Genomic DNA, 25,251 nt, shown 5'->3' with positions numbered 1-25,251 from the left:
ACCTCATCTATAATTTGAAAAAAAAAAAGGTTTTCAGCACCAAAAGTAAATCTATTGCAGATGCTATTATTGGGACAATTTGTACTAAGAAAATGCTTATAAAATATAATTAATTGCCACATATTGAACTATTAAGTTATACACTAGAGTACATAGTATATAGTATTATAGATTCAATCTCATTTTTTCTTTTCTCTTTTGTCATTTCAAGTCCGATGACAACTTTATACACATGCTCTAACTATTTTCCATTTTTATTATCCTAATAAGAATAGTTGCATTTTATACCCCCTTGTTGCTGCCATACGTTCCTTTTGGATTTACTTGAAAAATCCAACTTTTAGTAGCTATAGAGAAAAATATCCGTGCAATACACGGGATCAAATATTAAAATTTAATAATAAATTTAATAATAATTTTGATAAATTTATGGAAATAAATTTTCTACATTGAAATTAATCTTCTTTATTTCATGCAAATATTACAAATCGAAATATTTTTAATGGGATGATGCTACCATGGTTTACTGCAAAAAAAAAAAAACTATCGCAATTTTTTTTTAGTTGTTAGATTGGATTAGGATTGATCCTGATCGTATACGTGGCTAAATTCTTTTCACATGAAGATTCACCCTTCAATCTTTGAGTTTCGATATTTTCAACTACGCATCTTCTTGATGACACCCGGTCATGCCCGTGAACGGCTCGAATCCGGTTCGATATTAAACGAGATGAAATCTACCAAATCAATCAAATAAATAACAATTTAATTTATCAACAAAAGAATAGAAAAAAAATTATAAATTAAACAAATTTTGATATCTTCATACATTTTCAACCCCTGTTTCAATCGACAAAATCAAATCAACCCACCAATCCATAAAATTCAATCGACAATTCAATCTGAATTTTAGGGATTGAATTACGAATTGAATTTTAGGTATTGGTGGTAGAATTGAACAGTGAAAACAGGCCCTAGTTTTGCTGTTGGTAGAATTGCTCAAGGAACAAAGGTTCTTGCCGAAGGTGGTTATGATGAGAAGGTTTTCTGGCAAAATTCTTTACCTCCACCTTTGTGCTTTGAATCCACCAAGGTATGTTCCCCTCCTCGTAATTATTTTCCTCTCCTTTGTGAGTTGTATCCACCAAGCATGGGCACGATCATTGTTGATTTCATGAGCTGGGGTGATGTTAGTCTCCTATTTCTATCCGGATTTCGGGGACTGAATTGACGATTGATAATCCGGTATCGGATTGAATTATCAATTGAATTTTAGGGATTACTGGGTTGATTTGATTTTGTCAATTGAAATAGGGAATGGGAATATATGAAGATTTTAACATTTATTTAATTTATAATTTTTTTTTCTTTTTTTAATAAAGTAAATTATTATTTATTTGATTATATCGGTACATTTTGTCCTGTTTAATATCGAACCGGATTCGATCCATTCACGAGCGCCACCAGGCATCATCAAGAAGATGCGTAGTCGAAAATATTGAAACTCAAAGATTGAGGGGTGGATCTTGAAGTAAAAAAAATTTGGACACGTGTACAGTCCGAACCAATCCTAATCCGATCTAACGATTGAAAAGAAAATAATCATGGTGGTTATTTTTGCAGCAAACCGTGAGAGAATCTTCCTTTTAAATGTATGACCAACTATAATCAATAAGCATTTTAGTATTTAAACAGAGCAAAATGACGATATGACAATCTAAATAGAAAAATTCACCAAGTTACAAAGAAATAAAATAGATAATCCATTCATCACTATCTTTTTCTATGGAAAAACAATTCTTTTTTTTTTTGGGTAAATAAACAAGGCAAAAATAATTCTTTTATTCCACCTATCAATTTTTGACATGTGGCAAGCTAATGTTTTTGTGAAGTATCATTTTTGTCCATTAAAGTTTAGGTTGTATTTGGTTTTAGAATTGAGTAGAGTTGGATTGTGATTTTAATTGGTTTGTAATGATTGTGTTGTTGAATTATGAGAAAAAATGTGAAAAAGTAATGAATAGTTGAGAGAAAGTAATAATTGTATTGTTGAATTGTGAAAAAAGTAATGAATAGTTAAGAGAATTTAATATTAAAAATTGAATTGAATGGTTAAGAAAATTGAAGAAAAATGGAAAATTAATAATTGTATTGTTGAATTGAAGATAAGTAGAATTAAGTGGAGTAGAGTTAAAAAATTTTGTGAAACCAAACGGGTTAGCATGTATCACTATGGCCATCAATATTACCAAAAGCTCGTCAGTTTGCTCGCTAATGATTTTTCCAATATTAATTTTTTTGGATTAAATTTCCAATAGGAGAAACTATACATTTGGCCCTCTAAGTTTGGTTACTTTTTTGTTTTAGTCATTTTTCTATTTTTTTATCGTTTACGTCATATACCTTTGAATGCTTTTTTGTTTTAATCCTTTTTTCTTTTTCTTAGTTCGATTTCGTCCAATACCTTTGATTGTTTTTATGTTTAGATCCTTTTATAAAAATAATTATTAAGAAAAAATTTAATTTTGATACTCAACCTTTGTTTACTATTCTTTTTTTCTTTTTTATTCATCAAATATTGCCTCAACGTTAAACATCTAACCAACATGACATATTTGAAATAAAAATTACTTTTTCATTCTTTTTAGTCCACCAAAAATAATTACTTTTTAAAATTAAAAAATTAATAATAAATTAAAATAATACCATGAAGTATATGAATCTACTCGAAGCTTGAGGTATGAGTAACTTCAACTCGGGTGGTGTTAATATTAACGAAGGATGATAACTTGGGAATGAGAGAGGCGATGGTAGAGGACGACGCCGAGCACCACTGTCCTAAGAGAGCTCACCATAGGCTTATAGATCTATCAACGTTTCTCTTTGTAATCACAGCCATCATTGCGCTTTACAACATTATTCATTGCATCGCAAGCATGATTGGTGGCTATCGAGGCACAATTGCCTCTAGTTTTTCTACATTTTTCCATTTTTTTGCTTGCAAATTCGAGTATTGATGGTTCCAATTCAAACTACCCCTGCCAAGATTGCTTACAACCTAAACACTCGCTCCTTCTCATTAACTCGATTAGGTTCATGATTTTGCTTTTGTTATTTTAATTTACTTTTAAAAAAATTAAAAAATATTTTGTTTCTAAAATGTTGTGTGAGCATTTTATGAAAAATTAAGCAGTAGAATTATAAGAATAAAACTTCTAACATTAAGAAAAAGATGAACTAAAAAAAGAATTAGGATAAAAAAAAAGTAGCTACAAAAGGTGAAGGATCAAAATTAAAAATTTCTCTAATAAAAAATTGATAAAATGATGAAAACAGAAAAGTAAGCAAAGGAATTGGATGAAAAAGAACTAAGAAAAGGAAAAGGGCTATAACAGAAAAGCATCCAAAATTACAAGATGTAAATGATAAAAAAAAATAGAGGAAGGACTAAAATATAAAAGTAACCAAACTAAGAGAACGAAATGTATAATTTTCCCTTTCCAATATTAATTTGGCCGCTAACATTTGATTCATATATTTTTGGTTATAAGTATATATCTGAAAGTGCATCAATTAATTTGGCCACTGTCACATGACACATTCAATTATTACTAAGATTATTTACAATGTGGCAAGAAATTAATAATACTTTTAAAGATAATACTTGTTTAAAAATTTTAGAAAATTTGAAAATGTACGGGGTTTTTTTGAAGAAACAAATAGAGATGAAGAGGGTCAAGGAGACAACCCATGGGGCAAAATCTTTGGTGCCTCAATTTAGACCTCAATTGAGACAACAGTAGTTTGGCAGTCGAGACCTGATCGGTGGTTGTCATTCCGTATATGTCACGGTAATGGAGGGGAGTGGTACCCTAAGCCCCGACTCCCCTTCTCTCTCCATGCTCTTTTTTTTTTCTATTTTTTTGTTATTTCTTTATACATGGAAAAAGAAACATTTATCTAATAATGGAAGTACTAATTTTTGGATATTTTGTAAATAATTTCTAAACAAAGTTGAAGGGGTTAAGAGACCGTGGCCGAATACTTTTGCTAATACTAATGGTCAAAGTTATACAAACTAAACATTAGTGGCCAAAATGGTACACTTTTGGAAACATTAACGTTAATGTGATGCAAACTAAACTTTAGTGAGCAAAGTGATTCTAAACGGAAACATTGGTGGCCAAGGTGCCTTTTCCCCTAAAAGATATAGAAATCTTCCCTCTAATGTGGTTAGGAAGAATATATCCACGTAAAAGATATTTAGAAGATAATGTGAGGGGTTATAAGAAAATAATAAAATTTTAGGAGTCAAATCATGAATAGAATTTGCAAAATAATTTCAAAATTTAGGGTTTTAATTGTAAAAGAAAAAGCGGAAACAAGTAAAAGAATAAATAAAGAGTAGAAAAAGGAAGGGTGATCATATTTCTTCTAATTCTACTTTCGATTATAAAATAACTAGAAAAGAGCGTTGCCACGGATTAATTTAATAATAAAAGCATTATTGAATTCATTTAAATTATATCAAATTAAAAAAAAATTAATTTTTTTAAAATATGCTATATCTAATTATTTCCAACGTGATCTCCACTAGAATATTACTCTACATAATTCAAATCAAATCAAATATATGAACGCTATTCATATACTTCAAGATTAAACAATATCAATTTCATCAGAAATAATTTTAAGAGGTAGATACAAAGTTTAAAACAATATGGAAAATTTAAAGCATTCAAATTAATATAGATCGTAACTGCATAAAAGTATATCGCTTGTCCAGAAAAACGTAACGTAGATTCTTTCGGTTTTTGATAAATTAGGACTTATATGAAGAAGAAAACAATGTAGGAAAATTTTTGAAAATATAAAATTGAATTAATCAATGAGTTCATGCCACATTTTAAGCAAAGCAGAGATCTCTCTTAGAACTCTTCTTTCGCTTTAAGTAGTCGTAAAACTCCCAGCACTTCACAGAGAAGATGATTTTATTTATTATATAAAATATCAATCTTCTCAATAATAACAGAAAAAATTAGTTCATGATACATAATTTCAATTGATATAGTAATTCACAATTAAATCTATAACAACAGTTAACAAGGTTTATAGAGCAACTACAACAATTTGTAATAACACATTATTTAGAAAATGTTATTTTAGTTATTTTTTCAAATTTACTAATTTAGATATACTTATATGTATAACAAAATAGATATATAAGTTTATAGATATATTAATTTTTTGATTGCTTTTGTTCATATGGTTGGATCTATAAAAAATTAAATATGAAATAATTTTTTTTGTTGAGCGTGAAATTTTCCCATTTGACATTTAAAGGAGCACCATAGATGAAAAAAATAATTCGTTTGAAAAGTTTGTATAAAAAATTATTTAAAATTTAAAGAAATAGGTCTTAAATTAGAAACTTATTACTATTTTGAAATACTAACTATTAGAATATCACCATCTAATTCTCAATCTTTTTAATATTTAAAAAATTTGTTATTTTCAAATAAATTAGAAATACATTACTTTAATTTTATTGCATGCCATGTGGATGGCTAAAGAGAGCTCCATAAAACTGTCCTTTAGTGTAGAAAAAATATATAGATATAGAACTATAGATATATAGGGATAAATATATAGGTATAGAAGGAGATACATATATTTTCAAATTTTAATATTTTTGTTAATAAGTACTCGTACAGGTTAAGGTATTCAAATGTTTGACCAATGTAATTATTATAATAAAATGAAAATTTTGATTTGGTAAGTATGATTCCATTTTAATATTTTTTTACCATATATACCTTAATATTCGGAGATTTAATGGGTCACGGTTAAGTCAGTTCGAGTCAAGTTGACTAATTAAAGGGTAAACTTTACAAATCATAATTTTTTTTATTCATAAGACTCGAGGCCGATGCTTATAATTAAGAAGAATAAATGTCAAATTTATAGAAAATATTCCTATTGGTTAGTCAAACATGTTTTTTTGGCGGAAGGTTAGTTAAACATATTTTATTATACTCTAAAGGAACCCAAAATTAATCAAAGCATTTGTTAGTCTTGTCCCGTTGATTTTGCCGCGTATAATGTGAAAGGTCGAATGGGAGATGCCACGTGGCAGCGAAGAGTCAAAACCCTCCGACTGTCCGAGTCAAAGAAGCCGCCTTTAAGACTTCTCGTGTCGACGGCGCGTACCTTCAAATCCAAACAATGATTCTCTACTCTTGCCCATTACCTTCCTAGAAATTGCTCATCGACCTGCCCTACCATATATAAGCAGAACGACCCTTAAACTCCGCATAAAAAGCGCACTCCTCCTCAATTTCTCGACGGTGTTTGATCCGGGCGACGCATCGAAGAGCCTTCGATAAATCTCGTGTCGTCACGAAGCGGGATTCGGGGATCAGGATGAGTCCTGCGAGATTGTCCGTTGTTATACCCGTGATTGGGTTCATGTTCTTCACGCTGCTGCAGCTGAGTTACGGGCAGAGCATGGCTCCTTCCCCTGCCCCTCAGGGCCCGTCCAGTAACGGTACGTGCGCTATGCTATCTCTTCTTTTATCTCTATACTACGACTCGTATGGATAGGGTACAATCCAATCACGGGGGATTCAAATGGTATCAGGATTGAGGATTTTAGTCTTCGATTCGTTCACATTGATGACGCTCTTGTTTAGCTGATGATTTTTAATCCCAAAAGCGAAATCAGTGATATTGATTCGACTTTGGTTGTTTTATGGATGCAGGGACCACAATCGATCAAGGAGTTGCGTGCTTGCTCCTACTCGTAGCGTTGGTTATCACGTACCTCGTTCACTAGGGCGCTGACTATATGATTAGCTCTTAGCTATTATGATCGTATTCTTTATTCATCCTTCCTCCGTATGTAATTCATTCGAGGAATGCTGATTGCACAGTGCAGTCATCAGTTGTGTTCATGCACTATGCGATTGGCGTAATAGAGAGTTCTGATCTATTTCATTCATTTTCTCTTATACTTAAAAAGTTATATCTCCTTGGTTAACTCTCATTTCATCGATTCATAATCATTTGATTACACGATCTAATGCCAGACCGCCAACCGCCGTAGTACATGATGAGGTTGATGTCTCGACATTGCATTATTGTGGATCTAACCATGTTAACCGTGCATGGATCGATCTCGGGATCAAGAGTCCCATGAGTGCCGCTCTGGTTGTCGATAATTTGACAAAGGAGCTCTCTTTGGGCTAGTTGGAGTTTGCTACATAAGCCGAGCCCTATTTTGGCTTGGCGGCCCATATATCAGGGCCACCATGCAGATATTGCATCTCCTCTTTTTGGTTTTCTGATTTTATCCGATTCTTGGCATCTCAGAAGCAAATGATAAGACTTGGCTAGTGACGTGACAAGATCACAAATGCTCGTTCATCTCTGTTGGGAAGGTTGTTCGACGGCGGTTAATCGATATGCAAAATCTTGCTATATAGATAGGTCGGGGTCCATAACTTAACAATTTAATATTTTAGATTGAACATAATCTGTCAACTCATATCAAGTTATTAGGCTCATTTGAATCAAGGACTAAGTCGTAGTTGTTTGGTGGTAATCGATTTCCAATTCTCTTGTACTGGAGAATCAATTCCTGTATATTAAGAAATCACAGGGACAAGGAAAATTAATTTTTCTATATAATATTTTTTTTCTTATGGAAATGCAAGACTTATTAGGTGCTAAAAAAGTATGCAGATGATGATAATCGTGCCATTTCATAGTTCATCTCATTTACTAAAGAATCGTTGGACAAGATCAAGATGATCAGAGTTGGCTATCATAATAGCTCAAAGTTCAGATTATCAGTGTTTCCGAAAAGAAAAGATCAATAGAATATTTAAAATTGACTTCGACGACATTGGCGTTGAACCAAATAGATGCAAATGGAATTGGATTCCATTCCAAATTAAGGAAAACCTAAAAGAAAATTGTCATTTTGTTTCAAACTCCATCTCATTCTGATTCCGTTTTCATTTCTGTTTTTTAATTTATCTTTCATAATGAACTTTGAACCAAAATGTTGTAGCTACATTAGGACATCAAAGACTTTAAATCCTTGGCCTGAAACTTCAAATATCAGCCCGCTACCACTGAACTTATAAACTCATGAAAAGCGCAAAGGCCACTCCCTCTCTCTCTCGCTCTCTCTTTTCCCTCTCTTCCCCCACCCTTCCATAAATTTCGACACAGAGCCATGCCCAGCCATTGAGCGGCGTGGTAGCTAGGTAGTCGGAGCGGGGCTGAGGAATCCTCCTGTCCCCTCTTACGGGTCTCTAGACCGGGCTCGGAGTGTGGGGTTCGGGTCTATAGGAGGTATGGGGTGATGGCAAGTGCAGATCTACGGAGACTAAGAAGGAAGGTCTCTGGTGTTGGGATTAAAATTATTCTTAGGATTAAGATCTCATCTTTTCCTTCACTTATTTTTTATCCTCTCCTGACGTCCAAACGTGGCCTTGGTGTTTGATATACGTATCAATACAAGGCGAGCGTCAAACATCACATTACCACGTTAAAGGAAGTGCTTTTGATGTATAGCTTGGTTGGTCCAGATCAAGCTGCTCCTCTCTTTTTTTTTTTAGTTTTTGGATAAGTATCTAAATAGGTTTTAAATCAAACCTAATGTCATTTCAGGATACCAGATTAAAGATCTCTCGGAGGGCTGGAATTTCTATTTTCCCCTTCTTGCCTTTTCTTTTCTGGGGAAGATGATAAAAGAACTAACGACCTGTTATTTCCTTTTTCTAAAGGAATCAGAATCATGGATGATCAGTATAACAACCTCCACATAGCATAACTATATGGGTCCGAATCCAATGGCGACATGTCTGATTTGAGACATAACTAAATTAGAATTCGAGAGTATGAACTCGTTACTGCGAGCATAATGAATTTTTTTACATAGAACACTACCTATCCACAAGCCCATGGTTAGATTACTAATATGACAAAGTGGATTCGACAGCTGCAAATACCATCCATTCATAAGCTCATAAGTACAATACCACCCATCCGCAAGTAGCACCAGCCCAGTTCTCTGTAAGTGGAGAGTAGGTAAAGACAAAGAGGCCCAGCAGCAAATGAACCTAAAAGATTTCAAGAATCAATAATTAACATTAATATCGTTCCAAAAAGTAATACTTGACATTAGTAATTCTATTTCGTGCATTGCACGGCTTCATTATCATATACATGTCATCATTTTTATGTGAATTATTGATCATATTTTAACAACATTTCTTATTAATAAAAATAAATGATTAATTTGAAACTCAAATTAATCATTTATTCATATTTTTGCAAACCAAGCTTGCTTTTAAGTCATTTAATTAATAAATTATTATGTTGATAATTTGAACAATATTAATCTAAATTTTTTATATTTATGAAATTATGCATTATCATTTATATAAAAAAAACTTTGAGTTGAATTATACATATATATTTATTAACCTACATATTGGTTTGAATTCTATCTAGAAAACAATTTCTACATTTATCAGTTTTTAATTATTAATTTTTTAGATTATATTAGTTTGAAAATTTAAAATTTTCATATTTATGATATTATGCATTGTATTTTGTATCAAAAATATTAGATGAATTATATATATATATAAATTAATCTATGTACTGGATTGAATTCTATCTAGAATGCGATTTTTGTATTTATTATCACTTCTTAATTAACAATTTTATAGGTTATATTAGTTTGCAAGAGCTTGCTCTTATATACGATAAATAGTGTATTCTATTTTTATATAGAGAGTACGGATATATGAATTCGATAATCAAAATATGGTTTTGCAATTATATCAATGATGGAAACAAATAAACTCGTTTTTTTATTTTTTTTCATAAAAATTTAGAATAATACAAGAAATTTTTATAAAAATTATGAATAGATTAAGCAAATTGACAATTCTAATCCTATTAACTTATAACCCTATTAAATGTTTGTCGGAGTCAATTTTACTTATATATAGATAGATATAGATTTGACAACGGTAGATCATTCATTCCATTTGGCAGGGCATCTAAAGGGAGCCAAGGGGGCATATTCCATAAGTAGATTTCTTGTTGGAACTGCTCGTGATATTTGATTTGCCCGGCAATCATGATTCCATTACATATAATATTTGTGAGCGTGCCTTAGTTGCGTGCTATGATTGATCGAAGGCTGAAAGCATGAAGGAAGAGATCCAGAATGAGGCATATTGTTCGACAAGTCATTAGTTTCCCGACTCCCGAGTTAGATCGATTCACACATAATAATTTGATCGAATGAAAAACTTCTACCGCAAAGCTATTTTTTAGAAATTACTATTTGTGCCCGAATTGTATGTATCCATTCACATTCTGTTGGCAAGGGAATGGGTTGCTAAGGTTCCATTATACTTATAGGGATTAGAATACTTGTGTTACGTGTGCCCATTGATTAGCTCAAAGCTCCCCAAAATTAGAGCAGATAGTGAGTTTTTTTTTCTGATAACAACATTTTATAAGAATAAGACTGCTGATCTTTTAGAAGTGTTTCATTAGGATTGTTACTGTACTTCGCATTTATATTTTTCAAAAATATTTTATCTGTTATCTATTATTTATAGATTCTGACCTGCTTATTTACCGTAAAAAGAAAAAGTTAATATAGAATGAATATGGTGCGATCAAAGGACCATAAATTGAACTCGTCATCATAAGTTATAGTCTAAACAGCCCTTAACCCACCCACATGGAAAGGTGGGCACTTCTTGAAAGTGGATATATACCTTTATGCACCAGTATTCGTAAAAATTTGAAAATACTAGTTTTATTAATATTTTTGACAAAAAGAAAATTTTGAAAATGAGGGAATTGGCCGGTCACTTTGATTTCACGTGCTGAGATTGCAGACAAGAGACAACACAATGTATGATCCACGTAATCCGGGACTAATTAAGGCTGGTCTTGATTTCTTTCTACCTAGGATGCTAATTGGGGTGCTCTCCTCATGTCTTATGTGCTCTTTTTTGTTAATTATATTTTCTCTTTTTCATTGTAAAAGGAGACCCATGCCTCATTATAAGATAAGATAAAGAAAAATAATGGGTGGCAGAAAAATTTCATGGGATAAAAAATTCTTAATTTTGAACTGAGATCCAAAAACTATACTAACTCCGGTCATCGTTCAAATGTCTTTTTCAATCAACATTTTGTGGTAGCTGAGTGTTTAATAAAGTGTGTGAAAGTATCAGCTCCATCTCGAGAGGGAGAAAGGAAACCTAAATAAATGGTGGTCATTGAATTCCCTGCGCTCTCTGTAAGCAAGCAACCCGACAAAGGACCATATCCTAGTCATTATTTTTAATTTGATACCAAATTCCAACTGTCAAGCAGATATTGGATGATTGCCGATGAGTAAACACCCCCATCCCCATCAGAATCACTTCTATATATATATATATATATAACAAAATCTTAATTCTCAATAAGCAACACATCATCAAAATTATAAAATAAAGTTCTCTCACGATATCACGTCATCATTTATATGGTAAGAAAATTTTAATATTCTTTTATCAAAAAATATTTATCTATCAAAAAATATATTCACAATACTTTCTTATTTAATCTCTATAGTATAATATATCCACATATAACCCAACGAAATATGTATATATATATTTACATTTCACCCAACGGAATATATATATATATATATATATTACACACAATATATAGATATAAATGCCGTTTGTTAATATATATATAGTTAGAGAGATTATAATGGAATATTTTAATAAATAGGAAGAAAATCTTCATATTTAATTATTAAGAAAATAATTTGTATGTTTATCTTATCTCGAGATTATTAAGTTATAAGAAAAATTCAGAATATTCAGAATATTCAGAATATTATAAATATTTACTAATTTGAGGATGAGAATGAAATAGTTTGTATATGGTGTTTCCTCTTTTATTTTCTTAATTGGAATTATAAAATCCTATTAATTGTATATATATAATTACGAATTTTGTATTTATTTCCTCTCATCCAGGCTCTTTCGATAGGTTTTTCTCTCTCTTCAATTTCTATTATTGTCTTCTAATTCTATGCAGGCTTTTGTTTATATGCAATTTATCATTTTATTTTGATGAGTAATCACACGTTTACATAAAAAAACAGTTAACTAGATTTAATTTTTTCCTCTAAATTAATGTAGTTAGATTTATATTGTTTGAAGAACAATTCAGTGTTGGATTTTATGAGTTGATATTAAAGATAAGCGAATTATAATTATTTAAGTTATATGACTCTACTATAAGTATAATTTTTTTCATTATATCTCTTCTATTAATATTACTTTTGTTAGATGATTAATATATATGTTACGTTTTTGAATTTTCAAATATTAGAATGATCTACTCGATATTAATTGTTGCTATCATTCTTATCTTTGTTTAAGAATTATTTTCTCTTGCTAAATTTAAAAGTTTTTTTTTTGGTGAACGAAAGACAATTTCTTAAAATATATACTAAACCGTTAATAAAATTTTTAGTTTTTCTTTTCAATCTCGTGCATAGCACTGGTCATCATCTAGTTATTTTAAATGCGGAAGCAGTCCCACATGAGCCGACGGTTTTTCACTTAAAGCAATTTTTTTAATTGCATGTTAACTATTATTTTCCTCCTTGACCGTCCAAATTGGACATGTACACAACTGTTATTTAATAGCTTGCCATTATATATCCAACTCTATGCGGTTCAGTACTCTCCATTCTTCATCTTCCCCAGTGACAAAAATCTCCCAATTATGCCCACCGATGGACATCAGGAGCTGGTGCAATTCGGGAGCCTCCGAGACAATCCAACTAGGCCATGGCAGTCATGGTCGAGGCAAAGACAGTGATAGCTTGGGAAGCTTGGCATCGTCCTCTTCTTCTCCAAGATCGAAGAAGCTCCAGTGGAAAGAGCTCTGGTTGAAGTTGAAGAGAGAAAGGAAGAGGATGTTCGAGTCAGGATCATTCGAGGGGCACATCCACGGACCCTATGATTTGTACACCTATAAGCAGAATTTCGATCACGGGATTGCCTTGGAGGAACCCGAGAATCTCTCGAGATCGTTCTCGGTCAGGTTTGCCAACTCTTCCAGATTCTTGCTGAGAAAAAAGGGTGGTAAGACAATGAATTAAAGATAAGTGATAGGCTTCCTTTCTTGCTTATGCGTGCATACGGAAGAGTTCTGAATCGGGTAGTTTGCGTGCAGCTATAGAATGCGAATTTGATACGGAGAATTCGTGGTTTTAGTTTGACTTGATCCCCGCTCTTTGTTTTCTAAATACACATGTCTTCGTGTGAATCGATTGGGGAGAGGACTCGAAAAACCACGTGATGTAATGTCGATAAATGTTGCAATGAATTTGCGCAAAATAGGCCGCAGTCATCAATTTCGGTCATGTCATGCTTCCGGAAATAACCGGAAAACCAGAGTGGCTAGTTAGTAGAGTTCTTCAGCTCATTCCAATCATCAATGGGGGAGAAACGGAAAAGTCTTTTGGCTTTTGATCTGCCGGAGATTGGTCTGGCTGATGAGAGGAAAACCTCGAGCAATTTCGAACCGACTCTGTCACTATTTAGATAATAAGGTGACAACGATGGCTGCTATAACTCGAAATCTCCGGAATTGTCCATTCGATCTAGAAAAATCGTCTGTTCCTCTCGAAGATTATGTAATTGGACAAACAGTGATATAGCGTAGATAGATAAATTGGGTTTTGCTTGTGAAGAGAGGTCAAGCAATAATTATTCGGTTCGAAGAAGCTAGAAGAAGATACCTTGCTTACACCAGCTGCAAGAGGTCCCGTATCTATAATGGATTCGATCCTGATGATGATGATAATAGATTGAATTCAACTATCGGGCCTACTGGCATCCCCTTTCGCATTGAAAATGCTTTTAAACTCAGCTGCGCTTTTAAGATATAGGTCATGGCTTTAGCTGTGTCCGTGCAGTATGATTGATCCATAGTATTTGTACTATGAACCGCATCTTTGTTGCCCAACAGTCAAAAAGGGGCCGCAAGCCGAAACGAACTTTCTCCATTAATTTTGAAAGCAAACCATGAACTTGTTGCCATCGGAAATGTGTTTGATGGCTCGCATGGTCTCTTGGGAGTTCAGCGGACTTCTGATCGAGGTTAGACTCGAAGGTGACCCATCGTGGTCAGGACTGAGAATTCTTTGTGTGATGCCCTTACATATGGCTTCATGTTAGTCTTAGCATATTCTGCAAAAAAATAGTGTTAGCGTCTATAGTATTTTCTTTTTCCCTCTCTTTTGGAAGTGTTGAAGATTTTCGGTAGAATCACCCGAGTGTCATCAACCTATTGGCTAACATTAATTCTATTCAAGCATCAAATTGATCTTGACCATAAGTTATTTCTAGTGGGTATCAAATTCTGGCACTTCTATATAAAGTTCGCTAAATTAGTATGGAATAGTTGCCAGGTGATGCCTACTTTGAGATTTTTTGAAGTAAAATGAATGAATGTTTTTAAAGCAAATCATTAAGAGTGAGGACGGAGAAAAAGGCAATGAGTACTTATAGCTTATTATAAGAGGAGGGATGGGGGAGACAATTAGGGTCCACAAATTTTGCTTTGTCCCTCGGTTTCTCTCCTTCCACAACAAGCTGTTAATGAATTACCCATTAACTGCAATTTTGTCATGTTTTGTCACATGATCACTTAAGAATTCTTTCTAAAGAGCACGACAGAAGACAACTAGTGTCACAACCCGATAAACAGGCTTATTATTAGTAAGGGTAGTGAACCACGAATTTGTATATTAAAAGAATTTTATGGAATCTTTCTTATCATCATATCATTATGCGGAACGACCATTTGCTTCTTTTTTTTGACAAGAATGGGGCAGATGGAATAATACTATAATGTGCAAAGAATGAAGTGAAATATGCTTGAAAGATGGCAAAATAAAAATGCCTGAGAAAAAAATCCTTGACCATAAGAGTTTTATCCCTTAATTGACCAACTCAACTCAATTGGATTAGTCAGAGTTCGTTAGACTTTCGAATATCATAATTCACACTGAAAAAAATACTTGAAAAAGAAAAAAAGTATAAGAAGCTTGTAACGTTATCATCTATTTCTTAACATCTCCCTTCTCAACATTTGTATGGTTTTACATAGTCACTCGAATTCATCTTTTTCATTTGGAAAAAAAAAAACAGCTTTTTCATTCTTTATTTAATTTATCTTTTACGTTGCTTAAAATATGATATGTTGGAAGTGAATTACTGAAAATCCTATATCACACACGATGAATCCGTTGATAAATCGATGAATTGGAAGCATACCTAAATCCATAGCGTGAGATTGAATCGGGTTCGTGATTTTTCAAGCCGGTACATTGAGAGTGTGAACTGATCGATTTTCTAAATAATAGGGTCTCAGTGTATCGCTCTATTTAATTTACGACTTGGAGACCATAACCCCACAAATTGCACTTTATTGCCTAATTCCGCCCATCATAGAATTAGTAAATCACCATTTTGACATTTGCACATTAATCCGATATTTTACCGAGATATCGAGAACGCCCGTTATCTTAAACTTTATTAGATCACTGAATTCGGGATAACACATAATACATTACATCATATACATATGTTGGGCCACATCGTTGAAATCAAATTCAACATGATATTGATAGTTCCCTCAATATAACTAGTCCATTGTATTATTGCGATTAATTTGTTGTTCTTGCCTAATCAAAAGTTTGTAACACAAACATTAAGTCGGTTTGGCAATATAGGTTTCAATAAAGTAATTCAATTGAATACTGTACGTTATGTTAAAATCCGAAACTCATTGGAAGTATCTTGTAATGAAGATCAAGCTAAATTCCGAATTAATATATTGAAATCACATATGATTTCATCGAAAACTTTATTATGAAGTTTGAACCAGTAAATGGATTGGTTCGGATTTGTACCATACTCTTATTCTATAGAAGTACATAATGACACCGCACGTACCGCAAACACGAACTCTATTTTTCCATACGCGGTTTTCCTCGTGAATCGATTGGGTTGAACGCTCGTAAATAGAAAACAAAACAAAACAAAAGTGCCCGGCCCAAGAGAGCCCGGCCCGTTGGCTGGATTCGCCGGTAGGCCCGGCCGAAGCCCGCCCAAGACGGCGCTTTGAACGGCTACCTGACGGATTCTCCGACGGCAGTCCTAATTCCGGGGCCTGGCTAGGGTTTGTTAATTTCTTTCCCGGCGAGACCGGAAAATTTTCTAGACTGCGAAGACGGAATTGTTGATCGAGGGGCTCCTCATCAATGGCGACGGAGGTAGCAATCAGCACGGACAGGGTCCAGAAGTTCGTCGACGACCTCGAAGCTGAGAAAACCGCTCTCTCCACCTGCACCCAGCTGTTCACAACCTTGTCCAATCACTTCAAATCTCTCGAAGAGTCTCTCTCCCTGAGGGCCAAGTCCGTCGAATCGAAGCTCCAGTCCCTCGAGTCCACCTCCCGCCAGACACTGCAGTCCCTCTCCCAGCGCGAGGATTCGATCCCGCAGCGCGAGTCCGAGGCGGTCGACGGCGTCCGGGAGAGGAAGCAAGCTGCGATCGCCGCAATTGAGAAGCTGGTCCCTAAAGATGCAGGCTTGTCGGAAAACCTGAGGTCTCTTGCGATGAGGATGGACTCTTTGGGACTGGTGAAGTTGATAGTATCCAAGAGGAAGGAACCCGGGTCATTTAGAGCAGAGCTTACGGACGCGATCAATGTGGCTATTGATCCTCCGAAGTTGGTGCTCGATGCCGTGGAGGAGTTTTTGGAGAACAAGACCGCAAGAACTGGGATCATGGACAAGCGGTGGGCGGTTGCGTTGTTGGTTCAGGCTCTCTTTCCTGATATGAAACCGAGTTCCAGTATGAATTTGGGGGACGAAAACGTAGATTCGGGGCCAAAGTTTGCGAAGAGCGTGGTGGAAAGGGCTTGGAGAGTATTGGAAATGTGGAAAGAACAAATGGGGCAGGGTGGGGAAGGCAGTGATTTTGGAAAATTTGGGCCGGTGGAGGCGGTTATGTTCCTGCAAATGGTGGTAGGATTCGGGTTGAAGTCAAGGTTCGATGAGGAATTCCTGAAGAAGATGGTGTTGGAATTCTCTTCCAGGAGAGACATAGCAAAGCTGGCTCCTTGTTTGGGGTTTGGAGAGAAGTTGGCAGGTTCGGATAATAGAACTTTTCATGCTCGACAAGTGCCGATTTTTCCTTGTTCTAGCGCATTGAATGTTCGATAGTCTATATTTTCTAGTTGATCAAGGTTCATAGATTCACGGGTATTGATCAGGATTGTTCGATTAGTATGATGCATTTCTTAGAATCTGTGCCTTCTCCTCTGGCTTTGATAGTATTGCTCCATTTCGTATATACCAGGAATACGAAATTGAGAGAGGAATTGCAGCTTAATCATGAGTTGCATAAAATTAGGAGTGGCAATTGCAGTTTAATCATGAATGCATCCTACTGCATTATTAGAGGATTGATTTCAATTCGACGGGTTGTGATTGTTCCACTCTATGGTTGATTTTAGTTAGCCTGCCTGACTGCGTCATCTTAGTTGTTATGGATAATAATTGTAATTGGAACACTCCTCTGGTTTTCTGCAGATATCATTGATGAGCTTGTGAGAATGAGTAAAGAGATAGATGCGGTATACTTTGCTACAGAGTCCGGTTTGACCGAAAGGTTCCCTCCCGCGTCACTCCTCAAGTCATTCCTCAAGAACTCCAGAAAGAATGCCACGGATGCACTGAAGAAGGGCAATAACAGTGCTGTAGCATCGGTACATGATTTTCAATTCTTTGGTAATTACATTTCCGAAACCACATGATACGTTGTGCATTTTGATTGATGATGAGTTCCACTGATATTCAGGAGGAATCTAGTAACATAGAATTGAATGCCATTAGGGCTGTGGTTAAGTGCGTGGAGGATCAGAAGCTCGAATCAGTGTTCACACTCGATGCCATGAAGAAGAGGGCCAATGTTTTGGAGAAAGCCAAGTCTGAGAGGAGGAAGAGCTCTGGTTCTGCCCCATCTTCGAGCAAGTTGTCAGGCAAACGAGGTCACAGCTCCGGTGGCGGCAAGGGCAGCGGCCCACCTATCCGACCAGCAAAAGTAGCCAAACTTTCATATCACCCATCTTTTGCCCGAAGGACCCCAGCACCAGTACCTGCACCTCCACCTCGGCAGCCCAGCCCTGCAGCGAGGTACTCTCTTGCACGGTATGGCTATCCTGGGCACGATGCCTTTGAAGTTAACGGTGGGAATCCTTACACACCGACATCCTATGGAGTTGCTCACAATCGGAACGCAGCTGGGATATCTCAACAACAGTACTCTCCAATCGTGGGCTCACCTACAGGAGCTTATCTTCCACCCTTGCACGGCGAGCAGACAAGCTATGCGCCCTATGATTATGCCTCTGCAGGACAACAGGCGTACCATCCGACTAATCCCTCTTATACCCAATAGCTGTGTACGATCATAAATCCGAACTGCTCAGTTCAGCTTAGATTCGCGAATGTAGTTTGCGGAGTTTCTCTTCCGCATTCTGAGATGTGTAAATTAGCTAACAGGTTCTATCTTTGCTTAATTGAAGTTATGAAATTGTCGCTACTCCGGCTATGGCGATATATGGAATTTTAGATTGTTCTGGCAGCTAGAGTTCTGTCAAATGGGAAAATGAGTTCATAATCGAGATTGGGGCTTGTGGTCTGAATAAACATAGTAGTTATGTTTCGCATTACGATTCAAAATGCGAGCATTTACAAGAAGTTACACGACGATCAAATCGTGCTTTTTATTTACCAATCTTGCCTCTGAGCTTAACACCTAGTACTCTCTCCATCTTGGCGAGGACCGCCTGGTTCGGGACAGCCTTGCCGTTCTCGTACTCCTGGACCACCTTGGGCGGTTCGTTGATCTGCTTGGCGAGCTCCGCCTGGCTCATCTTCTTCCCGAGCCGGGCCTTCTGTATCGCCTGCCTCACCTCCACGGGGACCTTCTCCAGGGCAGCAGGCTCGGTCCCTTCATCAAGCTTCCGGGCATAGACCACCGGCGCTGCAGCAGAGGAGCTCTTCTTGTTAGAGCCAGCGTCGAACTTCTTGATGGTCTCCACGGGGGCACCCGAGCGGAGAGCCTTGTTGACGGCCTTGGGGTCGCGGAGGTCCTGCGCCTTGGGCTTCGACTTGTGAATCACCACAGGCTCCCAGTCCTGGGTCATCGCTCCTGGGAATCTGCTCGGCATCTCTGCAACTTTGCAATCTTATCTTGATGATGATAAAACCAAAACAGAGAAAGACTGGAGATTTTTGTATAAGCAATGAAGGGACGCAACGAGAGAGATGGAGGATGACAGTATATATAGGGGTGGAGGGTCTCCGGAAGGTTCTTTCACAATTTGGTATGTGATTTTCTTTGGAAGGTTCTAGGAGCTTTTTTTTTTAATCCTCCTCTCTTTAAGAAAATTTTGTTTTCGAAAAAAAGAAGAAAAAAAGAAAAGGACTTGTTGAGCTTCTTGTTGATCGACGTAACTATTCTTTTCCGCGTCATTCGTTTGATATATAGTAATTTTATCATTGCCTAATCTAGTAAAACCGATCATCGGAGCCAGCAGTAATCGTGTCCGTTAACATGTATTTAGGGCAAGGGTAATAGGCGCGTGATTCGGTGATAAGCAAATTTATCCAAACGATTCCTCTTATTCCTAATCCCGAATATTTCGACCGAGGATTAATGCATATGTTAGAGTTTCAATTCATTGCATAATCAACTTTTTTCTGATTGTGTTCAATCTCAGTTGACAATTAATAAATAAATAAATAAACAAACGGGTGTACAAACAACTGTTATTTTGTTTATAGAGAAATTTCTTTGATTATTCGTACACAACAACTAATTATAAAAATTATTTATCTCTTGTTTTCAGCTTCTCTTAATTATCTATTTGGATCCGAAGAAAATGAAAATAAAAAAGAATTAAGATACTTCTATACAAAATCCCCTTTCTTTACCTACCATTTATCCGTGTCCCTCAATCCAATGAGTGAGTGAACTAGCCATATATTTTATTAATTGCTTCTTGTTAATTAATCTATTTCATGTTGGGCTTCCGTGCTTGGGCGTCACGTGCGCTTCTTCCCCTAATAAATACCGAATAGTCATCTTTAGACCATTTTGTATGTTCCATTTTTATTAATTTAACATAGAAAATTATATAAGAAGTTTTGAGTCTTATGAATGAAAAAAAAAAAATTACGTTGAGAGAACTTTATCCCTTAATGGAACGATTCGGTTCGAACTAGATTTGAAGAATATAATGTACTAATCCCTACGAATCCATTCTGCGGATAAATTCTAATGTGCTAATCCCTACAAATTATAAGTAGCGGAATTTGAAGAATATAATTACATCACCAAAGTCAGGTTTGTCTTGAATTCCATGGAAGCAGCTATATATCCACTCATCGCATATCAGATGATTTATGCACGCACTGAATAGTACACAGGTTTGTACTTGGCTTAAAAAGTGAATCACTGGAATGCTTTCTAACTAGAGAGTGCTAAGAAGCAAAGGACATGGTGATAACCCGACGAAACCAAGAGATAAGTCATTCAGAAACAGAAGATATGCTTAAAGGAACATGTGAATGGAGAAGAGGGAACTGAGAACGCCGAGCGACAGATACAAAACATGGCCCTGTCAGCTGTAATGACAATAAGAATGCTGCAAAACATCATAGTGACCAATGCTGATGCTGAGATGATGCAGTGTTTAAAATGTCCTTGCATGTTAGGGACTGCACATTATCGGAAACACAAAGGAGCTGAAGAATTAACGGAAGAAGAATGAAACAAGTTGTAAGCAAGAGAAGCAGCCTCCGATACAAAGTCATGAATGCCAAAGTGATGAGTCTCTGCTTGGAACTTTGACTAAAATCTAACATCCGTACTTAAGAATCTCAGATAACCCAAATTTCACATGGTAAGTTACGCAATGCAAAACATTTCATCCGCCAAGTCTACGCCATATTGAGCAATACATTAGAAAATAGTAAACCATCAAAGATTGGGTCCTAAATTGCTCAAATCTCCGCCAACTCTGGAATGAAAGAAGCGAGTGTCAGCTATTACTAAAATCACAGATCGAGTTGTAAATTGCTCAAATCTCCACCAACTCTGGAATGAAAGAAGCAAGTGTCAGCTATTACTAAAATCTATGAATAGAAGTTAACAGCTTATAACTGGCAATTCGGATTCTATTCCACGCAAGCAAATTCTTGTAGTTCAGCCCTTTTGGAGGTTGTCAGGATAAGCTGATTACCAGTAAACAGGAATAGAAAATAACAAACATAAAACGAGAAGATATGATATGCAGAAGAATGAGTATTTCAGGTATAGATGCAACCAATACGAACGCTGTAAGTCGAATAAACAGTTCTAACTTTAACGGAAGGATCTATATATTCCTCTGCCAAATTTTGGTCCCAAGGGAGTACAGTACTTCAGATGAGCCAATAGCATAGGTGACAGTCCATGGAGCGTGAACTTCTAAATTATCATTGATCAAGCAACTCTAACATACGGTTGTACAAATTCTAACCTACGCACTACAATCATGATCCCAGTATTAAAAGCCAAAAGTAATACTTCCCAGAACAGTGAGTAACTCAACTTCCACATTAAAAACTAAAGCACCCACCGACCCGGCAACCCTGATCTTCTTCCTTATACACCATTGCAGCCATCCTCCTCCTCTCCATCATCATCATCATCTCTATTCTCCTCCTCTTCATCTTCCTCGTTAATCTCATCGTTGCTGTCATTATCATCACTGCCATCAGCTCCTGCCCGTAATTTTGCAATTTCAGCACTTGCTTTTTCCAAAATCTCCTCCTTCTGCAACTCCAGCTCCCTGTCGAAGTCCGCTCGCATCTTCCTTAACTCCATCATCTGCTCCCTCTTGTCGCTCTCTATCCTCTCATAGAGCTTCCCGAACCTCTCTATTGAGTCCGCCAACACCCTCATTCCCTCCTCCCCATCTCCTCCGAGCTTCCTCCTCGGCGGCAAATCATCATCTTCCTCCTCCTCCTCTTCCTCATCATCCTCCATTTCCTCCGACTCGCACGGGCTATCCCTCATCTCATCAAAAGCGTTCGACCGGTTCAAATAAACCCTCGTGTCAGCGAAGCAATACTCCCCTGAATCAATCCCACAAGGCAAGGGCGGCCCATCTTCCTCCATTTCCATGCCCAACAACATATCCATCTTCTTATAGAACTTCCACCCGTAATTAGCCATCCCCGTACTATCCGACCTTATCTTCCGATACTTCCTCTTTAACTTATCCAACTGTTGCCTACAATCTACCTCCGAGACCTCGACCCGTGACTTCAATGTTACCTTCTCCGCAACCTCGACCCAGTCCTCGGACCTCAGGCTCCTCCGCCCCAGCTCAAGGAACCTCTGCCCCCACACATCTAGCAGCAGAAAGGACAACTGATCGGTCCAAATCGAGGGCCCACCCGACGAATTCGGGGCGTACTCCTGCTCCACCCCGTCCAACCTCTGCCTCTTCGGGGGTTGCCTGTCGGATTCTCCGCCGTAACCTTCATAGCTAGGGTACGGGTTTTGGTAATCGAAGGGGAGCTTGGTACGGTGCGAGGATTTCTTGGACTGTCTGAACGAGTAGGGTTCCGCCATTGATGAGCTCTCTACAGCATCATCGGGCTATGCAATTGATTCGGGAGAGGAATTTCCGGTTTCTATGCAATGAATTGGGTATCGTTTCGAAGGAATTGATCTGGAATGAATCTGAATTTGGGAGCAAGCATAAACCCTCGATCGAATTAGGGTTTCTGCGGATGAGGAAGAAGGGATTTGGGGTCATCCAATACGCTCCGAGTGTGCTGGTTTTCCCACGCGCAACAAAGCAGCGAGTGGATTCCAATGGGCCTACAAAAGCCCACTAAGCGAGTGGGCCAATGCCGAGGTCTCTCCCCCCGCCTTTTTTTAAATAAGTGATGAATGATGATACTTTCACTACTTTAAAAAAAAAATAAAAAGGTCCTTACTTATTCGCAGTAGGCAACTAAAAAAGTTTAGTAAATATTTACAAGATGATCAAGCTAAATTCAATCCTCTAGCAGCCATGGATAATTGCAGTTTATATATACTAGTCGTGAAACTCGTGCGTTGCACGAGATAGCACATGATAAATTTTTATAACAATTTTATAACATAAATTAAAAAAGAGCTAATAAAATTTATGGAAGCGTCTACATAGAAATAACAACTCAAAAAACAGTGAAAGATGAAACTAACAATCTCCTAATGGTAGGTTAGCTGTTTCGAATATTTGGCTAATTTGAGCCAGAACAGCAAGCGGCTCAGTTTATAAGAATAAAAGAATTTCCTTCGAATTCTTTGATAATATATATCTCATACATGTATATGTCTATATTCACATTTTAAAGGAGATTACATAACATTCTAGAATGATAAATCTCAATAGTCACCATCTGGGCCTCTTGAGTTATATAAATTGAATAAGACAATATATTGAATGAAAGTAGAGCTTAAAGTGCAGCCAAGACCGAAATACAATCAGCACAAGATAGATACTTCTCGGATCAAAATAAAAGCTAAAATAAAGAGCTTTCATAGTGTTTCCAAAATCACTGCCTTCCCCACCCTGCCCCATTTGTTATCTCCACATTTCCAATACACTCTTAAGGTACCGGCTCAGAAGATCACGAACCTGATTCAATCTCACGTTATGTAAAATATATATATATATATATATATATATATGCAAATCATCCATCATCATAAATTCTTCTTGCAAATTATTACTTTTAAATATTTTAAATAGATTTATCTTTTATTATTTGAAAAGTGTCTAATATTTAATAATACTTATTGCATATCAGTAGATTTTTATTTTAATTACTAATTATGTTGAAAAGTTATATATAGATATATATATTATTTTAAGTAATTGTGTATTTTTTCTGAATGAATTTTGAGATTACATATTTTTTAAATCAAGAATGTGCTTGTATAATAAAATTATTAATTATTTAATGATTTATATGCATTTATTAATTTACATTTATAATTATTTATTATTACATTTTTAATTCTATTTATTATGGGAATATAACTTTTATATATATATATATAGATATATATAGATTCGCAGAAGGAAATCAAAAGGTACCGCAACCATACTATTTACATACCACACAATATATATGCAAAAATGAAATATCGTGCAACACTTTCCAAATTGAATATGTGTAACAAATTCGTCTGTTGAATTGACTAAGAAAATGAACACGACTTGCAGCAGCCAAAATTATTATCTTAAAGCTATTATTATTGAAAAACTTACTGTCGAATAAATTATTGGACAGCTACTCGCTGTCAGAAAAATACATCTCAACAGCCCAATCGTGCTGAAACGAAGGTTAAGTAAGCTTGCAGGAGCCATTAACAGAAGGACCCCTTCCCAGCGTCCATCGAAATTACATCTTTATGGTAGCTAACTAACATTAATTAACTTATTTAACATAATTTATTCCGATTGGCCGCACATATTCCGATATTCGTACATATTCGACGAACTGTTGGAGATTGTGATGGGCAAAACTTGACTGGGTGAAGTCCGAATTGTTTGTATTATTCATAGCAAGTATATATGTTGCATGGTGATTGATTGATCAACGTATGCAATGATGTAGAGCGCTTGCTTCTTGTTGTTATTTTTTTTTTTTCGTTTTAGAAGAGAGATTAATGGACCTAATACGATAAAATAGAAATGCTAACAAGGGGGACATGTAGTCCCACCACAAGAATCAAATCTGAAATATCTTAATTACTATATGCGAAATCGTATGACACTGCCGTATATCCTCTTTCTCGTGGTGCTTGCTTTATGTGATAATCTCTCACCGTACTAATTATTTTCCTTAGTAATTTATTTATTAGGGAAATAATGGCTTAGAGGGCACAACAACTTGACGTTGACAAGTCCACAATTATTATTAATCCTACGAGCCAAACCCTTCTATATATGTTGTCCATGCTTGATCATCCTCGAAGTTAGCACCACTGATACCAATGGCGG

At 36.0% G+C, this 25,251-nt stretch overlaps 3 protein-coding genes and 1 long non-coding RNA gene across 4 annotated transcripts; 2 read left to right on the top strand and 2 right to left on the bottom strand.

Moving 5' to 3' along the window:
• The first annotated feature begins 6,298 nt into the window (after window positions 1–6,298).
• Window positions 6,299–7,039, top strand: LOC116194237. Its single transcript, XR_004154385.1, has 2 exons — window positions 6,299–6,547; window positions 6,762–7,039. It is a non-coding gene; the product is annotated as an uncharacterized LOC116194237 (long non-coding RNA).
• Window positions 7,040–16,264: 9,225 nt separating this feature from the next.
• LOC116195699 (FRIGIDA-like protein 4a) lies at window positions 16,265–18,761 on the top strand. Its single transcript, XM_031525009.1, has 3 exons — window positions 16,265–17,282; window positions 17,726–17,901; window positions 17,994–18,761. The coding sequence occupies exons 1-3, from the start codon at window positions 16,391–16,393 to the stop codon at window positions 18,591–18,593; spliced, it is 1,668 nt and encodes a 555-aa protein (XP_031380869.1). The 5' UTR covers window positions 16,265–16,390; the 3' UTR covers window positions 18,594–18,761.
• Window positions 18,762–18,828: 67 nt separating this feature from the next.
• Window positions 18,829–19,472, bottom strand: LOC116195700 (multiprotein-bridging factor 1c). The gene has a single exon (XM_031525010.1). The coding sequence runs from the start codon at window positions 19,366–19,368 to the stop codon at window positions 18,922–18,924; it is 447 nt and encodes a 148-aa protein (XP_031380870.1). The 5' UTR covers window positions 19,369–19,472; the 3' UTR covers window positions 18,829–18,921.
• A 2,089-nt stretch (window positions 19,473–21,561) lies between these two features.
• LOC116197580 (trihelix transcription factor ASIL2-like) lies at window positions 21,562–23,030 on the bottom strand. Its single transcript, XM_031527756.1, has one exon. It carries the CDS (start codon window positions 22,821–22,823, stop codon window positions 21,849–21,851), a length of 975 nt encoding a protein of 324 aa, XP_031383616.1. The 5' UTR covers window positions 22,824–23,030; the 3' UTR covers window positions 21,562–21,848.
• Between the last annotated feature and the right edge of the window lie 2,221 nt (window positions 23,031–25,251).

The sequence above is a fragment of the Punica granatum genome, chromosome 2 (assembly GCF_007655135.1).
Source record: "Punica granatum isolate Tunisia-2019 chromosome 2, ASM765513v2, whole genome shotgun sequence".
NCBI lineage: Eukaryota > Viridiplantae > Streptophyta > Magnoliopsida > Myrtales > Lythraceae > Punica > Punica granatum.
The sequence above is the reverse complement of the archived record's forward strand: the minus strand, read 5'-3'. Positions and strand labels throughout refer to the sequence as shown.

What these genes read in the sequence shown, in the direction of transcription:
- LOC116195699 (XM_031525009.1), top strand. Translation starts at nt 16,391, where the DNA reads ATGGCGACGGAGGTAGCAATCAGCACGGACAGGGTCCAGAAGTTCGTC. An exon ending in GTTTGGAGAGAAGTTGGCAG is followed by an intron (nt 17,283 to 17,725) that starts GTTCGGATAATA and finishes GGTTTTCTGCAG; the next exon opens with ATATCATTGATGAGCTTGTG. An exon ending in ATAACAGTGCTGTAGCATCG is followed by an intron (nt 17,902 to 17,993) that starts GTACATGATTTT and finishes ACTGATATTCAG; the next exon opens with GAGGAATCTAGTAACATAGA.
- LOC116195700 (XM_031525010.1), bottom strand. Translation starts at nt 19,368, where the DNA reads ATGCCGAGCAGATTCCCAGGAGCGATGACCCAGGACTGGGAGCCTGTG.
- LOC116197580 (XM_031527756.1), bottom strand. Translation starts at nt 22,823, where the DNA reads ATGGCGGAACCCTACTCGTTCAGACAGTCCAAGAAATCCTCGCACCGT.